General features: G+C 47.8%; 1 protein-coding gene across 5 annotated transcripts in view; it reads right to left on the reverse strand.

Moving 5' to 3' along the window:
• The window catches only part of ILDR2 (immunoglobulin like domain containing receptor 2), a 41,301-nt gene that overhangs the window by 6,099 nt on the left and 16,357 nt on the right, over positions 1-18,845 (reverse strand). The window contains exons 4-9 of one of the 5 annotated variants that reach the window (XM_057389960.1): positions 14,552-14,608; positions 10,120-10,266; positions 9,218-9,394; positions 3,986-4,099; positions 2,400-2,610; positions 824-1,514 (exon numbers count right to left, since the gene is read on the reverse strand). In XM_057389960.1, coding sequence (XP_057245943.1) covers positions 824-1,514; positions 2,400-2,610; positions 3,986-4,099; positions 9,218-9,394; positions 10,120-10,266; positions 14,552-14,608 — 1,397 coding nt within the window. Of the gene's footprint in view, positions 1-3; positions 1,515-2,399; positions 2,611-3,985; positions 4,103-9,217; positions 9,395-10,119; positions 10,267-14,551; positions 14,609-18,845 lie in introns of those variants that run through there. The other 4 variants (XM_057389959.1, XM_057389958.1, XM_057389962.1 and 1 more) reach the window with 4 other exon arrangements.

The raw sequence follows: 18,845 nt of genomic DNA on the forward strand, positions 1-18,845 counted from the left end.
AGGAAAGAGAGAAGATTAAATGTCAACAGAAAAGCACTTAYTGGAGCAGACAAAGGGACAGACAGAGTTTTGACAGAGACACAACTAAACAGCAACAGCTTTGTCTGCGCACAATCAAGTCCTCTCTCCCACGGCCAAGCTACTCTAATGATAATCTCCCTCATGGTGCAGACTTCCCTAGCTGTGGTGGATGGGGGAGATCACCTTCCCCAGCAACCATGAACCCATCAGCCCTCAGTAGCTTGGACTGTGGCAGGATGTTCTGCCCTTGCTGGTATCCTGGCTGAGGAATGCCTTTGGCATAAATGGCCCCCACAGGAGTCCAYGGGCCCCTGAGCCCACAGGAGTCTGTGATCTCACCCCTTTCAGAAAGGGTCTCTTACACCATCCCTTGCTACCAACCCTGACTCACTTCCAAAAGAACAAGAGCCTCTCAACCTTCCTTAACCAGGATCAAAGCTAAAGCAAAGCCCTGTAATTTCTGTAAGCCCTGGTAACTTCCCTGCCATATTCTCCTGAACACTAGATAAAGTCTGGCCACCTTGGATCACCAGGCCATACATGCCGAAGACATTCCTTATCTCCCCAGTCCCGGGCACATCTGGCTTTCCCCTCCTTCGTGAACTTCTATGTAGGAGCTATTGTCCTTCCTGGCTTCCTACACCCAGWGTTCCTTCCTTTCCCCTTCCCAAGGAGAGTGACACCCAGACTCCAGGTGTTACCCTCCTGGAAAGCCCCCTTGCCCATCAACTCTGCTCAGTAACCCCTGCCTGGTGCTCTCYGCTCAGCCTATTTGGACCAGGACCACCAGACATGGCCTCACTGTTTTCTTGGGGTCCTTTTTCCTCTTCTTGTCAGAGGCATTGAGGTAGGCCTGTTCCCTGGCCCTGTAGGAAGGGCCTCGGTTCAGCTCCCTCTCGCTGTAGGGGGGCAGGCTGTCCTCCTCGTCCTCGTCCTGCTCGGGGGACGATGACTGCTGCGGTGGCGGCTGTGACTTCTCGGCTTTGTAGGTGGAGGGCGGTGACCAGGCGTAGTAYGTGCTCCCTCCTCGCTGGCTGGGCTGCGAGCTCAGCTTCGAGGGGGTCACACAGTGGTCACCGCTCTCGTCGTAGCTCCGCGATTTCCTCTCCAAGACGCTGCTGAGGTAGGAGTGATCGTATTTCTGGCTGCCTCCAGGCGTCCGGCTCACCAGCCTGGGAAGGTGCTTCTCCTCGTGGGCCCGTCTGCGGGGCGGGCTGTAGGACCAGCCCCGATCCGAGTCCGTCAGYGGCTCGCGGTTGCCCCTGCAGCGCTTTGTGTAGTATTCCTCCATGGAGCTGTCCTGGTGGGGCAGCCCCCCGCCGCGCCCGCCGTGCGACTCGGAGCGCTCGAAGCGCCGCAGGTCCTGGCTGTCCGCCCGCCGCGGCCGCTGGCTGTAGGACTCRGCAAAGGCCGCCAGCTCGTCCATGGACACRGCCGGCACTCCCACCGAGAAGCTCTTACGGGACAGCATCTCTGACTTGGATCTCTGCTGGCTGAAGAGGGAGGAGGGAGAGTTAGAGGGCAAGATCCAGCTGCACTCATCCCCTCGCTGCCTGCATGGACAATGGAGGGAAACGGGCCCTCCCAGGGCCATGAATCATCTGAGCTGTTTTCATCCGTAGGAAGARATCTATCACATCCCTGAAGCCCCAGGTTCCTCTGCTGACTGTAAAGTCAGCTTAGTGTACACAGCTCAGGTTCTACATGTCTAATGTTACCCAAGGTTATCCCCTGTACTCCAGTGTGCAGGGCTGGACCTGTTTCTCCTTTGTCCTAGAGCTTGCACATCTATATCCTGCTGGGAAAACCAGCAGCTGCAGAAGCTCACAGCAGGGCAGTTTTGAAGCAGGTTTAAAGAYGGTGAACTGGCACAATAGCCCAGTAGTAAAGGAAGGAAATCCCTGCCGTTGCTTTTGGGATACTGGGAAGGTCTGATATCCCTCCTCTAGGCACCAGTGTGAGTCCTTAGGCCTGGAGCACAGGTCTAGCTGCACAAAAGGACCAGGATGTGACTCCTAATAAAGCACATCAGCATTGGGAAGTGCTGGAAGAATCGGGTACAAATTTCAGCAGAAAGATTTGAACTTTCCCACTTTGTGAAGGGTGGCTGGGTTCCCTATTGATCTCACTTTTACSTCCCACTGGGACTGGAGCTTGTACCTTCACCCAGCTGGGTAGGCTTCAGCAGGCTTGKGGCAATCAGTTTCATTCTGACCTCATCTAATGACATRTCCAGATTTCCTGTTTCTCTCTAGYCCCTCTCTCCTGCTAAGCAGAACAAGAGGAGGAAATAGGGAAGAGCTACCAGTCCATCTGTCCCTTCTGCTTTAGTTACCACTCTGCCAGATGGAGCAGCCCCGCAGGGTGGTGTCCCTCACCTGTGCCAGTAGCTGTCCCGCTCATCCCTGTAGTCAGACACAGCCTGTGATCTGGAGGCGCTGCCCCCACCCACGACTCCTGCCCAGTACTCGGCGTCGCCGTCCATGTCCCCCGCGGGGGGCAGAGGTTTCCTGCGCCCCTGCCGGTAAGGCTGACGGTAGTTCAGGTCCTCCTCGTGCAATGAGCTCAGCTCAGACAYCGTGTTGTTATCTGCAGGGGAGGATGCAGGAAAGAAATGAGATGGGCATTACCTGATGGCAGCKGGGAGGGATTTAAGGGTGAAATGCCTGTGCTCCAGCTGAGTCCAGCCTTCAGGAAGAGCTTCCCCTCAGTAACACACRTGAGCTCTCTGCCCTTGCAAGCTCCACCAGGCTTGGTGGGACACCACCCTAGCACCGAAGCTGTGCCACCTCCCCCTTTCCTGGTGTGAGACAGGCTGGCTCTGACTTGCCCAGCTAAAACAAAAGCAACCCCCTCAAAAAAAAGACTAAGAAAAAAGTAAGAGCCTGTCTGAATCACTGTCAGTCTCTACCCCATCAAGCACACTGACATCTGTAGGCCTGACATACCAATCTGCAGAGGTCTTTTTATAGTAAATCTTGTGGGTGGAGAAGACAGTGTGCTCAGCAATGACTGTTTCAGAAGTATGTATAATTTGTTCGTTATGCCTAATCTGTACAGAGCTTTGATATAGTGTCATTCCTTAAAGCCCTTCCCTTCAATGATTTACAGGATCCCACATTTCTGTTTTAACAGAGCCTCTAGCAGTGTCTAATGTGGGTTAGCTCTGCATGCTGCCCAGAGGAGCTGAACTTCCAGCCTGTCACTGTCCTCTGCACAGAGAGCCACAGGACAAGGGGCAGCAATGCAAGCCCTGCCCACACACCTTGTCCCACTCTGCACCTCTTCCTCCTAATGGGGAAAGATCCTCACTTGGGTTGGTATTCTGACACACATTAAGTGCAGCCTCAGCCTTTATTTAAGGAAATAAACCTTACAAGAGGCTGTGGAAAGTGAGGAGTTCGACACAAGCTCAGCTCTGAGTTTGCACCATGTCCCTATTCACCACCCTGATCCTTATGCRGGGCACCAGCCACTCCAAACAAACTTCCTGCTTCCTTCAAGCCACACTGTGGCCACTGCAGCCCACAAAACATGCTTTCAATAACATCAACCCTCTCCTAGTGTGCCATGCTGGAATTTAGTGACGCCACACTCTTAAGAAATAGTGAAAACAATATCCCAGCTATTATCACACCATAGGCTGTAGAAGGTATGAATAGGGACTGGGCTTTTCAGATGCTGATGATTCCAAAGTTTAATTATAYGAGTGGACAATTTTCATGAGCTTTTCAGTATCCGTCACTTTGCTCTAATTGAGAATGATTAGGTAAGCACCAGACTGATAAAATCGGAACATACCTGTAGATACCTAAAAGCTAGACTTTATCTTCCCAATTACCATATCCTGGATATCACATCCTAGGGGCTGACCCCTGAGGTGAACCAGTGAACTTTCAACTATAAAAATGCAGTCTTTCTTAGGTCAGTGGAATAAAAAAATCAAACCATGCTTGTTTCTCACATCGTTCTCGCATCCTCCTAGCTGGGTCAAACTGAGCCAATTCCTTCTCGACATAGTACAGCACCTTCATGGAGTCCCTGTCCTTGTCAGTCTGGATCCTGTACCCTTTGCGCACTGCTAGGGAGAGAAGAGAAGACATTAGAGGAAAACCCATTTAAGAACAAGGAGACTTTACCATAACATTGCTTCTATAGCTGAGCTCACGTCTGCAGGCAGGTAGGCTGCGTCAAAACACACTGAGTCAGTCGCTGCTTCCCAAGAAATTCATCTACAGTGTGGGATGTGAAGTTGTAAGCGTTTGCATCATTTTAAACGTTTGCAGGAACAGCAAAAACAGTCTGTAAATGCCCAATTTGTGTAACCAAATGCAGCAAATGATGGGTACCTACATGGTGGGACATCCTCACAGCACAGCAGTTGTGCCACCTCACCCCTTCCCGGTGTGAGGCTGGCTCTGGAGCTGGCCCAACTTGCCCAGCTAAAGCAAAAGCAATCCCCTCATTGCCACAGAGTGATTYCAGCTCCCACAGATGATGGCAGAGAGAAAAGCAGAACTCATTTCTCCTTCCTCAGCACTACTGAAAAGATTCATCATGGTACGGGAGAAGCAGTCCCAGAAGATCAGGCTTCCTCTACACTGCCAGAGCCGCCAGCTCCCAGTCTGCAGGAGAAGCAGATGGCTGAGCACTTGGGAGCTGTCACTGTGCAAGACCACTCCACCCTCCCACWCCCATGAATTCTCCTCACACAGGTTGAAGAGCGTGTGGCAGAAGCYCCAGAGAACACAGAAGGAAWCACTAAAATCCCATAAAGCACATCMCACTGCTTTGGGATTTATACTGCCTCCTGGGATGAGGCCAACCAGGTCACTGSTAGCTGTGAAACTGCCTGCTCTGGGATTCTTTACGTGCTTTACTTTACGGAAAAAGTATCTATCTTAGACATACACTAAGTGCCTGACTTCTGGGAAGTCTGGACACCTTTTTGACTTTTCCACATTCCTGTGTGCAGAAAAGAAGCCCCCATACACTTGGAGCCAAAGCAGCTCTAACTCTGGCAGGCTGGCTCCACGCAAACTTTACCTGCTAACAATAGCTATGAACAGCTTGACCACCTCAAAGCAGTCTATGGTCAGCAAGCAGAGAACTCCACATTTACACTCTTTCTTTGAAGRAAATAAGGTTTTTATAGCAGTTTATTTAAGAAAGGTCTCAGCCTGGAGCTATTTTAGGATTGACAAAAACTCAGGTCTAGGGAGGACTACAACCCTCAAATTCAGCCTCATTAGAGAACCATCGCAAGGATAATTCACTTAGCACTGCAAAATGGAACCTGTCTGCCTTGCACAGGGTTAACATGTTTCCTTGTGGGAATACTGCAATGTTGCATGAATGCTCCTGTTGGGGAACAATTTAAATACTTGGACAGTGGTTTYGAGCCAACCTGTTCCTTCTGTTTATCCCTCAGCACTGCAATACATCAGGCTATTAACATTTGGGTTCAGTAGTACATTGCATAGTATGCGCTGCGTGGGCTGAGCAAGGACTTGGCAGAGGTATTCTGAGGCACCTTCTGTCCTCAGCTGCTGTGGATGTGTCTGTGCATGAGGAAATAACCATGCTCTGCTTCAGGAATGGCTGTGCCATAGAAGTGGGTAGAATGATTYCTCTTATAACCCCATAAATTCCTCCAGAAGCAAAGAGCTTTACTGTGGGTCTGGACTGTGAATGTGTACGATAAGTGACTGCATTCTGAAATACGACCTTGGGAATGGCATAGGATGTAAAAACATAGTCCGGGTCTGTCAGGGTCCTTTCTCTTAACGTGCTTGCAGACAGCTCAGCTGACAGCAGTGTGTGCTTTATTGTCCCCATGAGTGAGTGCACAGTGGCTGGAAACGCACAGAGTGATTTACAGAACACAAGGAGCCCTGCCTCTGCCTTCCAASGTAGAAGCACAGCAGCTCTCCTCAAGTGACGTTGGTTGCTGCTATTAAGAGGGGCTGGACTGACTGGCTCTGGCTGCACTGCACCAGCAGAAAGGCCAGTTCTCCACCTCACCAGCTCTCTTCTGTCTGGTACCATGCCAGGAAAGAGGCCTCTCACTATTCTTTCTCCTAATGTGCCTACTAGSAGCTCAGCTAAGCTGCCACCTCATTTACACACAGGCCAGCAAACCACTCTGACCAACAAATAACCTCTGGGGAACTTGTACAGGCAGCTTCCAGACTCTGTCTCCCCAGAGCCACTGCTCATGYGGAGGCTGTGCCAAATATCCGTCTGGGCAACATCTATAGCTCCTGGAACTGATGGAGAATTAGCTAGGCTTCATGCTARCTTCATACTAAACTTGTTATTGCGGCTCTGTATCAAAAGGCAAATGAATTTCTTGGTTAATTCTGCAAGCTTCTAGAAATTATTTTGCATTTAAATCTGCAAAGATGACTGTGAACAGCTCATACAAAGTATTTTCCTACTACAGAGGAAGTATGTTTTGTCTCTGTTTATTAAATACTTCTCATAGTGATACTCAATGTTCAACTTATTAATCTCTTCATTATTCCTTCATCTGAGAATCAAAGATATTATTATTTCCTCCTCACACTCTTCTTCATCTGTAAATTGCCATAAGCCTTTAATAAGGTCTGAAAAATTWTAAACCCATTTTAATTATAAAGAAATAAAGATGCAGGGATGTTGACCACCATTTGCTGAAGTCAAAGGGAATGGAATAGTCTTCCCTGATAGACTGTATTTTCTTCTGAACAGTTCATAAATTTCTAATGTTTAATTTGTATTTAACTTGACATTATTTTTATTCTTCTGTGGGTGGAACCAAGTCAGCCAAAACTGTAAGCAGCCTCCCTCCTCAGAAAGGACAGCATTAATATTTTTTTTCCAGACATGCATGTTTAGGAAGTAAGTGATGTCTCATCCTTACATCCTTTCCATGTTAAACATGTAGGACCAAAAGCTTCCCTGTGTGCAGGGTTTAAGGGATCTAAGCAAGAGCCTCCAGGTAACCACTGCATTTAAAATAGAGCATAAATCCTAACTGTTGTTGTCAATACTCTTCTAAAAAGAGAGATAAATATTTTGGGTGTTYTTTTCCCTATTGAGCCCTAAGTTTAGGATATCATTCCTAGGCTTAATCAGAACTTTTCTGCAAGCCTAGAMAAATTTTCTAAATACCCTCATGCTTGATTTTGCTCACTAGATCCCCTCACAGGGGTCATTTAAAAGCAGAGAATCTATCTAGGGCAAAGGCTGTCATTTTTAGCCAGGCAGCCAGAATTACAGAATACTCTTGTTTCTGCCTCCCAAGCACTTCTGATCCCATTTTTTTCAAATGGATTTGACAGAAAGGTTGAAGTCCCAAAGACACAAGGTTTCAGATCAGACCTACACTGGCTGTGTGGCCACAAAGGCTTTTTATTGCTCCTTCTAAGAAAAGACCTTTTTTAAACTCAACGATTACCTGCTTTGTTTAGCTTGCWGCCTGGCCAACTAGCAAATAAATAGCTTGGAAAAGCCACACAATGTTTTCYCTTCTACAGCCTGTCATTAGGGGATATTCTGGCATTGTGGGGGACTTTAAGAGAAAAGGAACAGAGCATAGGCTATAAATCCTCCTTAGCTCYACAGTTCATGCACCTTGAAAAGCAGGTCCATGATCCAGCCTAAGGGTTTGTCCACCTTATTGCAAAAACTACTACTAAAAATGATTTTTTAAAAAGCTTGAGAATCTCTGTTGTCTTGCCACAAAGATTAAAACTGTGTGATAATGTTTTTGCTTGCAATATGTACTATTTCCTGTCAAGTTCTGAGGTGAGGGATTGAGTCCAGACACCTGATTTGGATGCATTATATAATAAATGCATCTTTCTGTGTAAGGATCATGGGACCCTAAGAGCCATTCCATTTGGTTACCAAACGTATCCACTGTTTGTATTCTTGTGCTCTGCTAGCAGAGACAGGACTGGGAGCTGTGATCTGACTCTTAAAACATCCCTGGAGTTCCCACAACCAACACCACACTCTACGTGCAGGGACATTTTTCACAGGAGAAAAAAATTTAAGTACTGGGGTGTCATTCATCATTTTCTGACAACAGTTTTTGAATCAGATACGTTCTGCATTGGATCAGTGATTGATTTATTTCCTATTTCAAAATGCTCCATTCCAGAGCTCTGTTATGATTTTTGTGGCAAAAAAGAAGTAGGATTATTGAAAGAAAATACTTTTTGTAATTCCAGAAAGGGTAATACACTGACTGGGGCAGGGGAAGCATGTGTAGGGTTGTCCCAAAAGCTCAATTAATAATGTTACTGAATCTTGTCTTTTCAGATGTGTTCTATCAACACATTGTCGTGAGTTAATTAACAACTGATACTTGGTGTAGTGCTTTGAAATCAGACACTTAGCTRGATCAGTGATGACTCCACATTGGTGAGAGTAATTTCTGCTGCAGCAGGTTTGAATTTAGACAGCCACTCTGATCCTGAAATGCATGTGGTGAAATAGCTGCCCTCTTTTTTCCTTGATGGCAGCTTCCTTTGTAGCAGCAGAAGTGACCCTCCCCGAGACAGAGGCATCATACTGACACTCTAGGTCTGACACTGATCCACAACTCCTTTCTTGTCAGAAGCCTTTTTTCACTCACATTTCACAAATACAAGGGCTGAACAAAAAAGTGACCTACTGACTCGTGGAAGGTAGAGGGCAGGGTCCAGCTTTAAATGCTCTTGGGCAGAAATATCAACAGAAWAAGTTACTTTGCCCAAAATGCCATGGGGACAGTAAAACATGCTGCAGCAAAAACTCCTGCCAGAGGCCAAGCAGTGCCCTGCAGAGGGTTGGAAGGACAGTTTGCAAAGAGAAAGCAGCTTGCAAGGCACCAGCTCTAAGGGGAAAACGGCTCCTGCCTCTGCTCCCCTGAAATCATCCTTTTGTCCTTCACGAGTGAATGTATGCAGCAGCAATGAGAGGGGTTCTGCAGAGAAGCTTGGCCTCCCATTCCCTGCTGACCTAATTAGGCACCCACAAACTGACATTGGGCTGATGGCCCTACAAAAGTTACACCATGTGGCCCTAATGCAAATATCAGAGACAGGATTAAAACACAGTTTCTCTGTGTTTCTTCTCTTCATACCACTCCATCACTGACAATTGTTCCTCCCTATCCCAGCCCTACTCCCAGTAAGTGAATGTTGTGCCTGGCACTGTAAATTACCATTTTGGCTTCCTCCGCTGGCCTCACTTGGGGCTAAGGGAGGGGGGTGTGACTTATCCATCAGCACAGCAGGAGACGGGACACCAGCTACAGGAACACTGGGGATGTAGTATGGACCTGGCATGGCAGAGACTGCAGGAGGGTACCCAGCTTTTGCTGCTTTGCCTGCTACATACACTGAAAAAGAACAAGAGCAAGAGTCAGCATCACACACCAGCCCCCACAGACCCACAGGACACGTGGACAAAACGTGCATCAACATTGGTGGCAACCCCACAGGAGACAACCAGACTAATGAATTAACAAGGATGAGCCAAATTTTTCCAAGCCTCAAAGGGCACTGAGGGGAGTTTAAAAAATGCACATGGCACCACGAGATGCCCAGAAAGTCATTCAGGGTGTTAGAGCCAGCACYGCCACTGCCATGATTTAGTGGCAGTTCAGCTTTAAAAATAACTGATGACTCAAGCAGCAGGATGAGGCTCATGGAACTTGACAGATCTGACTGAGCCTGACCAGGAACCTTGCTGGGTTGTAAGGATTTTGCACTGTTGCAGAGGGCAGTTGATTTGCATTGCCAGGAAGAAACCTCCCAGGATGCTCTCAGCTCTGACCCGCAACACTCACTGAGACAACAACAACTTTGGAATGGGAGCATGACACTTTGGAGAAGCAGACACAGCTGCCAAGGCAGGGAGGGCTCAGGGAATTACATTTGTAATTAACTTTGAGCATTCAACCATTGAGTAATAGGTCAGATGCTTCACTCCCTAAGAACCAGTTCTTTAGCCAAGCAAAGTGCTCAGAGCAAAGGAAGCMGTATCAGCAGATTCTCCTGTTCTGCCAGGGAGCAGAAGTAGTAGGGCAAAAGATTTGCACCAGGCTTGGACAGGGTCACTCACGCGCCCGGGGACAGCAGCAGGACTCGGGACAGCAGGGGCAGCGGACGTAACAGCAGCAGCTGTGTGGGCAGCACTGGCACCAGCAGATCCCCACCAGGAGGAAGAACAGGAACGCCCCCAGGATCACCAGGCCCACAAAGACCCACTCTGGAAAACAAGGGGAGAAAGGGAGATACTTACAGGATTGCACATTGCTGTGGAGCGGAGCGTCAGCAACATCCTGCCAGTGGAGAGCATGGGGACAAAACAGACAGGTGAATAACACAAGGGGACTGACTCCCCGTGGGTCTAGGACTAGGTCTACTCCTGCTCTTGTGCCAAAGCAGAAATGGCACGTGACAGCGAGAAATGAGCTACAGAAATGCGGTGCCTGCTGGCAGCACCTCTGGCTGGCTGAGAGGCGAGCAGCACAGAGGCAGGAGCTCTGCTTCCCTGGCCAGAAACCCTTCACCCCACCGCAGACCTGTGCCAACGCCGCAGGACATGCTCCATTAGCATTTGGACCTCATCAAAGACTCATTCTTCTYGGCCATGTTCATGCCCTGTTTGTGTGTTTGTTCCCTACCCACATTCTGGTTTTAATGGGACAAACTATGGTGAAAAGCAGGCTATAAATAGCCCAGCAAACGAGCCAGGCCTGCCCCTTCCCAGCGAGGCCTACGCATGCAATTATTCTTTTGAATGTGCCGAGCGAACATCCTATTCAGGCACCACAGCCAGCCAGGAAACCCAACAACCACTTTTTTTCTCCCCCATTGAAGCCTCAGATGATGTGTGCCAGGCCCCAAAAGGGAGCAGCTGAAAAACACCCTACAAATAAAAGCACGGAAGAGCTGGTCCACAAAAACCAGGAGTGGCTTAAAGAGAAAGGGGAGGGAGAAAAGGTTTCTCAGACTTTGCTGCCAGAAAATCTGATGGGAGCAGGGCTCAGCCTGTGCCTGGGCAGCACCTACTGCCACACAGGAATTCCACAGATAAAAGGAATGATCAGTGAACACACATGGACCAAGGAATTACAAAACTCTGAATGTACAGGAGGCCTGGATTTTTTTTCATGTCAGAGAGATGCACCAACCTATCAAGAAGCCAGATTGCTGGTCAGAAAAAGACTTCAGGTATACCCAGGTGGTAACTCAACCACCTTGRAAAAATGGCAAAAAAGAAATAAAGAGGTGGTGGGGCTGCTTTGCAGAGGGAAAGGGTTTTTCCCCACCCCAGAGGGAAAAACGCAGCAGACCACTATTTCCAAACAGAAGTCCAGAGTTCACTGAAGAGTCTCCTGGTACATTATTATTTAAGATCAAGAATTATTGATACAAGGATTGCAATGTGCATGAAGAATCACACTGGAAAAACAGTGCACACCTCACCTGCGTTGCTAAGGAAAAATGTTCCACTTGGACCATTCAAAACAGAATTTTTCCTAGTTCTTAATATAACACAAAAATAAGAAGTGTCCTTTTTGATCCATCCACAGCCTTCTGTTTGAATAAAAGCATGGGTTTTTACTTTGCTGGAGTTTTCCTTAACTCTTTTACAAAAAGTTCCCCTTTTAAAAATGCCATTTTAAACCTAGAATTTAAAATTTCCTTCATTGACTGACATTCAAAATGTCAGTCAAAGATCTGGCATCTACAAATCAAAACACTTCAGAAATGTGAAGTGAAATGTTTTATATTTTTTTTAATTCCATGTTTCTTTTTTAGCTAACACAGATGAATTTCATTTAAATTTGCAGTTCATTTTTGTCCCTGTGGAATAATTTTTTTGTGATGAACTTACTACATGCTGAGAAAAATTCAGCTAAACAAGTAAGCCAATGGCAGAAGGGAAGCATTCATGAATGGGAAAGCAAGAGCTGAGAGATTACTGACACAGTCCCTCAAGTTCTGCTTCTAACAGATGTTTTGCTTAGTATTTTCATTAATCACCTTGACACAGAAAATAACAATGTGTTAATATATCTTGACAGTAAGCAGTAGGGATTCTTTTGTTACTAAAGGCTGGGACATGTTAAAGAAAAGGCCAGTTGTCCTTGGACCTATAWTAGGAAATGTGAAATGCAGTATTATCCTGAATTTCAAGGTGTGCAGCAATACTTTCAGGGTCACTGGTTCAAAGATCAAGAACAATTTCTGTTCTGAACAGGACTTCACTGGTTGAAAAGAACTGAAAAACAAGAGAAATGGCCCAGTATACACCGGACACCATTCATGCAATACAGGCACCAAAAGTGCCAAATGTAATCCTAGGCTCAGTGAAGGAACAATTTCCAGTAGCATTAAGGAAATACGAATGCCATCACACAAGCTCTTCCCTCCTTGTAACTTTGCTTGGAGTTACTGATTTATAAAGCTCTGGTCACCTTTGCAGGAGAAAAGATGAATTTAGGTGAGAGCTGATGGAAAGCAGGGATTTGAGGGATGAAGGGACTCTGGAGCCTGCCTGGCAGGAGAGGAGCTTAAGTTACTCTATTAAACAGAAGGCTGAGGGAAGATGTAACTCCTGCCTGTAAATATGGTAGGAGGATAAATGCAGGAGGAAAAGCAGGTATTATAAATCTTACATAAATGGACATAAATAGATGATCAGTAATGCAGAGGGAAGCTAAAAGAAACCCATCAAAGGAAGTGATCCAACTGGAAAGAAAAAGGCCAAACCCAGACTATTCCTAAACTTGCTAAACTTACAGAAAGAATGACATTATGGTGCTGGGGATAGCATGCAASATGGGAAGCCAGACTATCCTTTCCAGTCCCACACTCCTAATCTATGCCAATCTAAGCAAAACCTTAGTGGTTTTTTATTTGCTGTGTTCTCATCTCGTTTTCTACGACCATGATGGACACAGAGAAGAAGGTGAAACAGCACTGGGTGACACAGGTGGCCAGCCACAGCTATCCAATGAAGCTCAGATATCAGAGCAGYGAACAGTTCACAACCACGCCATAAAAAATAAAAGCCTGGCAGAGGAAAAAACAGACAGCAAGTCCATTATAAGTGCATCTGAGGTCTTCCTGAAAATTTTCTAGGAGTACAAAAGGGTGTCAGGTTGGCGTGTACATTGCACATTACAGGAGACTCAGCATCCAAAGTGGAATTTAAAGTCAGTGTCCCAGCCACAGGGACCTAAGAGTCAGGATTTTACTTCACAGGAAGTTAGACCATTTCCTTCTCTAATGAGGTTTAAAAAAACCAGCTCTTCTTTTATGCACAAAACTGGGATTCAACCAGTTCCTAACACACCTGTGTGATGCTGAGATTCAAATGACTACAAGCTGACATGCTCTGTGTCCTCTCTGTCTGGAAAGTAATGGTTTGTGCTTGCACAAGTATCTGCTTTTGTTTACTCATGTAACAGTCAACACCAACAGCTGAAATGTGGTTTGCTGTTGCATCTTACACTTTCTGGTTGTCTACCCATGCAATGAGGGTACCAGAAAGCTATCTAGCCAACACACCAGAATTTTATATCCGTTCAATAAAATTCTAAATAACAGGGGAAAAGTGTTAGGCAACAGTGAATCAACTGTTATCTATGCTAAAAAGACCAATCCCTCTCCTGCCATGCAGGAATTCTAGGGAGCTTTGGGTTACACTGGAGGTGGGTGAGTGTCTGCCTTCTCTCCGTTCGCATCCCTGGGACAGACTCGAAAATAACTTCACACATTTATATGGAGTTGCATTTTTGCACAAACGTGTGAAAGAAATGCTCCTTGGGCACCACCAGGGAATGATCAGATGACTCGAGGGCTAACTATTCTCACAGCTTTTCCCTTTCAAAAACAATCTRTTGCACAGTCTCTGTCTCCTCTGCAAGGAGTGACAGAACTGGTGGCTCTCTCGCTAGCTGGGCTCGGGAGGGATTTATCACGGGCACAGAGCTCTCGTGTCGGGCCCAGCCACCTGGTGTTACCAAGATCATGGCCTGGCCATGCAGCCCAAGAGGGGCAGTGCCACTGATGGGACCCAGCCAAAGCTCTGTMTCCAGCACCTCCTGTGCCACCATCTGTGGTGATGGTGTAGCAGTGGCACAGGCCAGGTCTGGGGAGCCGAGTTATGCACAGGAGCAGTGACACACAGAGCCACATGGAGCTGGGGGGCCTCACAGGCTGCAGCAGAGTTCCCTCTGTGCTAACAGGGGAGAGCAGAGAGCTTGACAAAAAACCTCCCCCAGAACAGCTCTGGCGTTTCTGTTCTCCCACTAATCCTGGCATGACACCAACCATCTCTGTAATCTGGCTCCCAGCACAGCCCAGCCTCAGCTCTCTCAGATCCCAACCCAGTGCGCTCCCAGTTAGTGACAGGCTTTTCTCTTTTCATCCCCAGATAAAACACACATAYGAGTGAAACATACACCACACGGAGATGCTGCAGAAGGATAAACAGACCACAGAGGAATGGATGATTGAAGGATGAAATGACTGAATACCTGGCATAATCTCCACAGCAAAACTGGGCAAGAGATCAGCAAGCAGCCCTGTCCTGCCTAGAAAAGACAGAAGGAGGAGAAGGAGAGAGGTTACTGCAAGAAAAACACACTCCCCAGCCCTTGCCTTAGCCTCCAGTTCCCTTCCTCATCAGCCCACTTGCACTCTGTGTTATGTGAATTCCTATCAACCAGATGCCATCCTGCTYGATGCCTCGGCACTTCTGCCATTTCTGTGTCCTTGCATTTTATCTTTATCAGCAGAGATGGGAGGAAAGAATCTGGAACAGAGTCTCACCAATCTGGGCACAAAATGACAAGAAAAAGGAGTCCCTTTAGCATGGTTACATGGTAACATCTTTCCGGAGTTATGCTCTACACATCCAAAAGCTCCTGGAAATGCACAACAGTGCTAAAACAGAAGGACTCGGTTTATTTTTGAAATGTACTTATGTAGTTTCTATGGATTGAAACATCTTTAACCCAAGGCTATTGATAAATCAGCCACATGCATCCAAAATCTGTGGATGGTGCTCTCTGTGTGGAGCTCTGTGAGTGCACAGACAACTCCAGGAAAAGAGCCTTGAAGGAATGCTGTGAGTGTGTGCTAATTATTTGGGGGTGCATAAGCATCTTGGTGAGACTGTGTGACAAAGGCCAACTCCCAAGAGGAGCAAACCAACCAGGGAAGGATTCGTGTAGAAATTTGTGGGATCACTTTGCGGAAAAAAAAACAAAAAAAAAAGGCAAACCAATTTAAAAATGTATAACTAAATACAAACAAACAAAATGCAAGCCCAAAGGCAGCTTAATGCCTCTTTGTTTTGGCAGTGAATGTCTGGGGTATTTCCAGCGCAGAGCAAACATCCTGCACAGTGCCCAGCTGCAATTTACACACACCTGTGCATTGGCAGGACAGCCCTAAGCACAGCTGTGCTGGAAACTCTTCCACAGAGCACCAGGTTCATGCCGGGGTTTTTAAAGATATGCATTTGGTAGGAGAGCTGCACTCTGAAGAGAGACACACATTGTGGGTGTAACACTACTGAAGCAGCTCAGGGTAAGCCAATGCAAAAGTGGGAGAAAGTTCCCTTGAACCTCCCCACATACATGCCCCTCGGATTCTGCACTACGCAGCACTCAGACACTGTGATGAGCTGGATCCCAAGCTCCTTGGCCTCTAGTCTGTCCTTGAAGGTTATTACAATCAAATCCCCACCTTCCGTTTTTTCTCAACGCTTCAGCAGAGATTCTGTAGAGATCAAAAATCCACAAGAAAGCCTGCTGGAGCCATGATGAGCATACTCTGACTACAGACAGCGCTTTGCAGCCGGTTGCAACTCATCAAAGCTGACTGGTACTCACAGGAATGCCCGTCCTGATGAGGTGGTCCTGAATCCTTAGCAAAAGAKAGCATGGTGATGCTTCACATAATTGCTCCCCATTTACCACTTTGAGGGAGGACTCTGTCACCAGTCTGCTGCAACATTTTCATCTACATTTACAAAGAGTTTCATTACATTCTTTGCAGTTCATTTTCTGGAAGGATCAAGTGATCGTTCACAACTAGTGTGTTATGCTCCACGTGCATATTGAATATATTCTTTATTTTGTTAAAAAATATGCAATTTTTTCACAGACCTCRGTGTCATATGTGAACAGCACCCACACTAACCACGTGCATGTAAACATGGGCAGACATGAGCATGTAGCTCACCTCCCATGTGTATTAASTCTGCACAAGCACACATGCAGCCCTAGTGTGAGAGCAGATGCCATTGGACAAATGGTTGGAAGTATATAGCTAAATAGGGTTTCTATTTGGGGTAAAAATGGTCAGGAAATTATACCATTAAAAAGCAGAAACGCCTTATCAAATGGTGATTGACAAATAGGCAACTGCTTTATTTTGAACCTACCTTAAGAGCCTCAAACCCTGCAAGTGATGGGTCTTAAGGTACCTTCTGATCTCCAAGAGGAGCCCSATGTCCAAGAGGGAAATGCATCCCTTAAATGTAACAGTGACTGAGAACTTGGTGAAGACAAAGAAAACCAAAGCGGTTCCTCTGCGCTACCCAGGAAGAGTCAAGCGTTTCCCTGCTTGCACAGCCTCACTTGGGTTGTCAGAGTATCTGCCTGGGGAATTTGCATCCCTGCCCTGCCAGTGGTGTTCACACAGCCTGGGGAGCCCCAGAGTCCCCTGCAGGGATGCACAAAGCCTGGGAGGTCCCGAGGCAGCAGCAAACCCCACCAAAGCTCAGCCTGAACTCTGCCTGCCTTGGCCASCCCAGCTGGCAGCCAGCGAGCACAGTGCCCCCGTGCCCCCAGCTTCACACAGCTCAGCCCCCTCCCCGCCCGGATTAATCCCCTGATAACCTTCCCCACACGATTCTTCCAGGGAAACCAGCAGGCTGAGGCTGCCCGCGGTTGCCCCAGCAACGGGAGGCTCCCGTCGCTGTCCTTCATTGAAGGCGACTTTCCTCCCTGCGCTGCTGCTGCCAGCWACAAGCGGAGCAAAACTCCCATCCTACCAGCGGGCACAGGGACAGGGAACTTCAGGGGCTCAGGGGCTGCCAYTGGCTCTTGCCTCCTGCCCTCTGCGAGCCTGGCCCACACACAGGCACAGAGCCAGGCAGTGGCCACAGAACATATCCCAGGTCAGCACCCTGGTGGGTCACCCAGTGTCCAAAACACTGAGCAGGGCTTCCTTTTGGACCCAAACAGCAGGCAGGAGGCAGTCAGAACACCCATGGCCGGCACCCACCCATCTCTCCATGCCTAGGACTCCTTCTATGGGCTTTAAGCTCACCTCATTTCTCTCTTGTTTTGTTTTTCTCTTTTTTAAGGAGACATTTAGGTGGGGGCTGGGGCTAGACAGCAATTTGGGAGGAAGAAACAACTCAGTAAAACATCCTGCCAAGAGACCATCTGGCCACACCACTCTGCACAGCAGCTCTGCCCACCSTAGAAAGGGCTGCAGGCACTCCAAGACACGGCTGGGCACTGCTGCTGAGTCACAGATCTGTGCCCCCACCCTCAAGAGCTTCATGTCTTCTGTGCAAGCTCTCACCACGGCGGGGATAGAGGGAACAGATAGTGGCCCCGTTTCCCAGGGTTGTCCCGGGTGACTGTGTCAGAGCTGGGAGCTTGTCCTCATTCCTGCAAGGATCTGGGACATGTGCCATCTCTATTCCCACCATGCTGCTGAAGGGTTTTACCTGCCCGTAGTGGCCTCTCACCAGGCACCTCACATGCCCCAGGCCCCAGCCAGCCTTGAAATGCAATGGAGCTCGCAAGCCCCCCATCTGCACCGGCAGAGCACGGGAGGAGGGATGGGAGAGGAAAAGCTGAGGGGATGCAGAGCAGCTCCAAGAGGTGCAGACACACAGCAGAGGCGAGCGAGGACAGGAGTTAATACACAGGAGGCAGGCAGGCGACAGAGCAGTGAGCAAATAGCAGCGGAGCAGGAAAGACCTGGAGTCAAGCACACAATTAGCAGAGAGTCTGCAGAGAAGAGACACAAAAATAATTAGGGTAAGTGGTGCACTGAAAAGAAAYGATGGCATGAATAAAGTAGGTGCAGGTGCAGTCAGAAACATGGCAATTGGGTAAATATGGGAACATGGTAAATACTGGCAATTGCATAAATGTGATAAATATTGGGTAACTATGGCAGTAAATGCTGAACTGTTTTCCTGTTTGAAGGCTGCTTCCGCAGCCCTACCTGCTGCAATGGGATCACAGCACASAGCAACTACAGAGGGAATTATTTCCTTCTCAGCAGTGGGAAACTTTGCCAAGCCATGCCACAGCAAGAGGCCCCTGGCAAGGGACACKGTTCTGAGGAGAGGCTGGAAAGCACAGGAGAGGAAATGTGGCCCTCGTAAATCWGATACTTTTCTATGGAAGCTGCTGTGAGATTTATTGGGGGAGCATGGCTCTGCAATGAGTTCCTSTGGGCTCCCTCTGCTTAGAGTAAACTTTATTCTTTCTTCCCATCCTTCTCTTTCATTGGAGGGAGAAACAGCAGCAGCCCCTTTCGGAGATCAAAGTTGTAGCAGGCAACAAAGACCGGCACGGAGGCTGTTGCCATGGCTACCTTAGTAACCGAGGTCTTTTAATCACACCAGTCTCCTTTGTGAGCAGCGTGTGGCTGTCGCTGACAAATAAGGAGGAAAAGACGAGTAAAAACCCCTGGCAACAAGTAGCACTTCTAATCCATGTGAAATAAATAAACAGGAGAAGGCTGGGATAAGAGGAGGGGACTGGAGGCAGGTAAAAGGTGGCAGCACACTGG

The sequence above is a fragment of the Malurus melanocephalus genome, unplaced genomic scaffold, assembly GCF_030028575.1.
Source record: "Malurus melanocephalus ecotype Western Australia unplaced genomic scaffold, MMel_1.1 scaffold_21, whole genome shotgun sequence".
Taxonomy (NCBI): Eukaryota; Metazoa; Chordata; class Aves; order Passeriformes; family Maluridae; genus Malurus; species Malurus melanocephalus.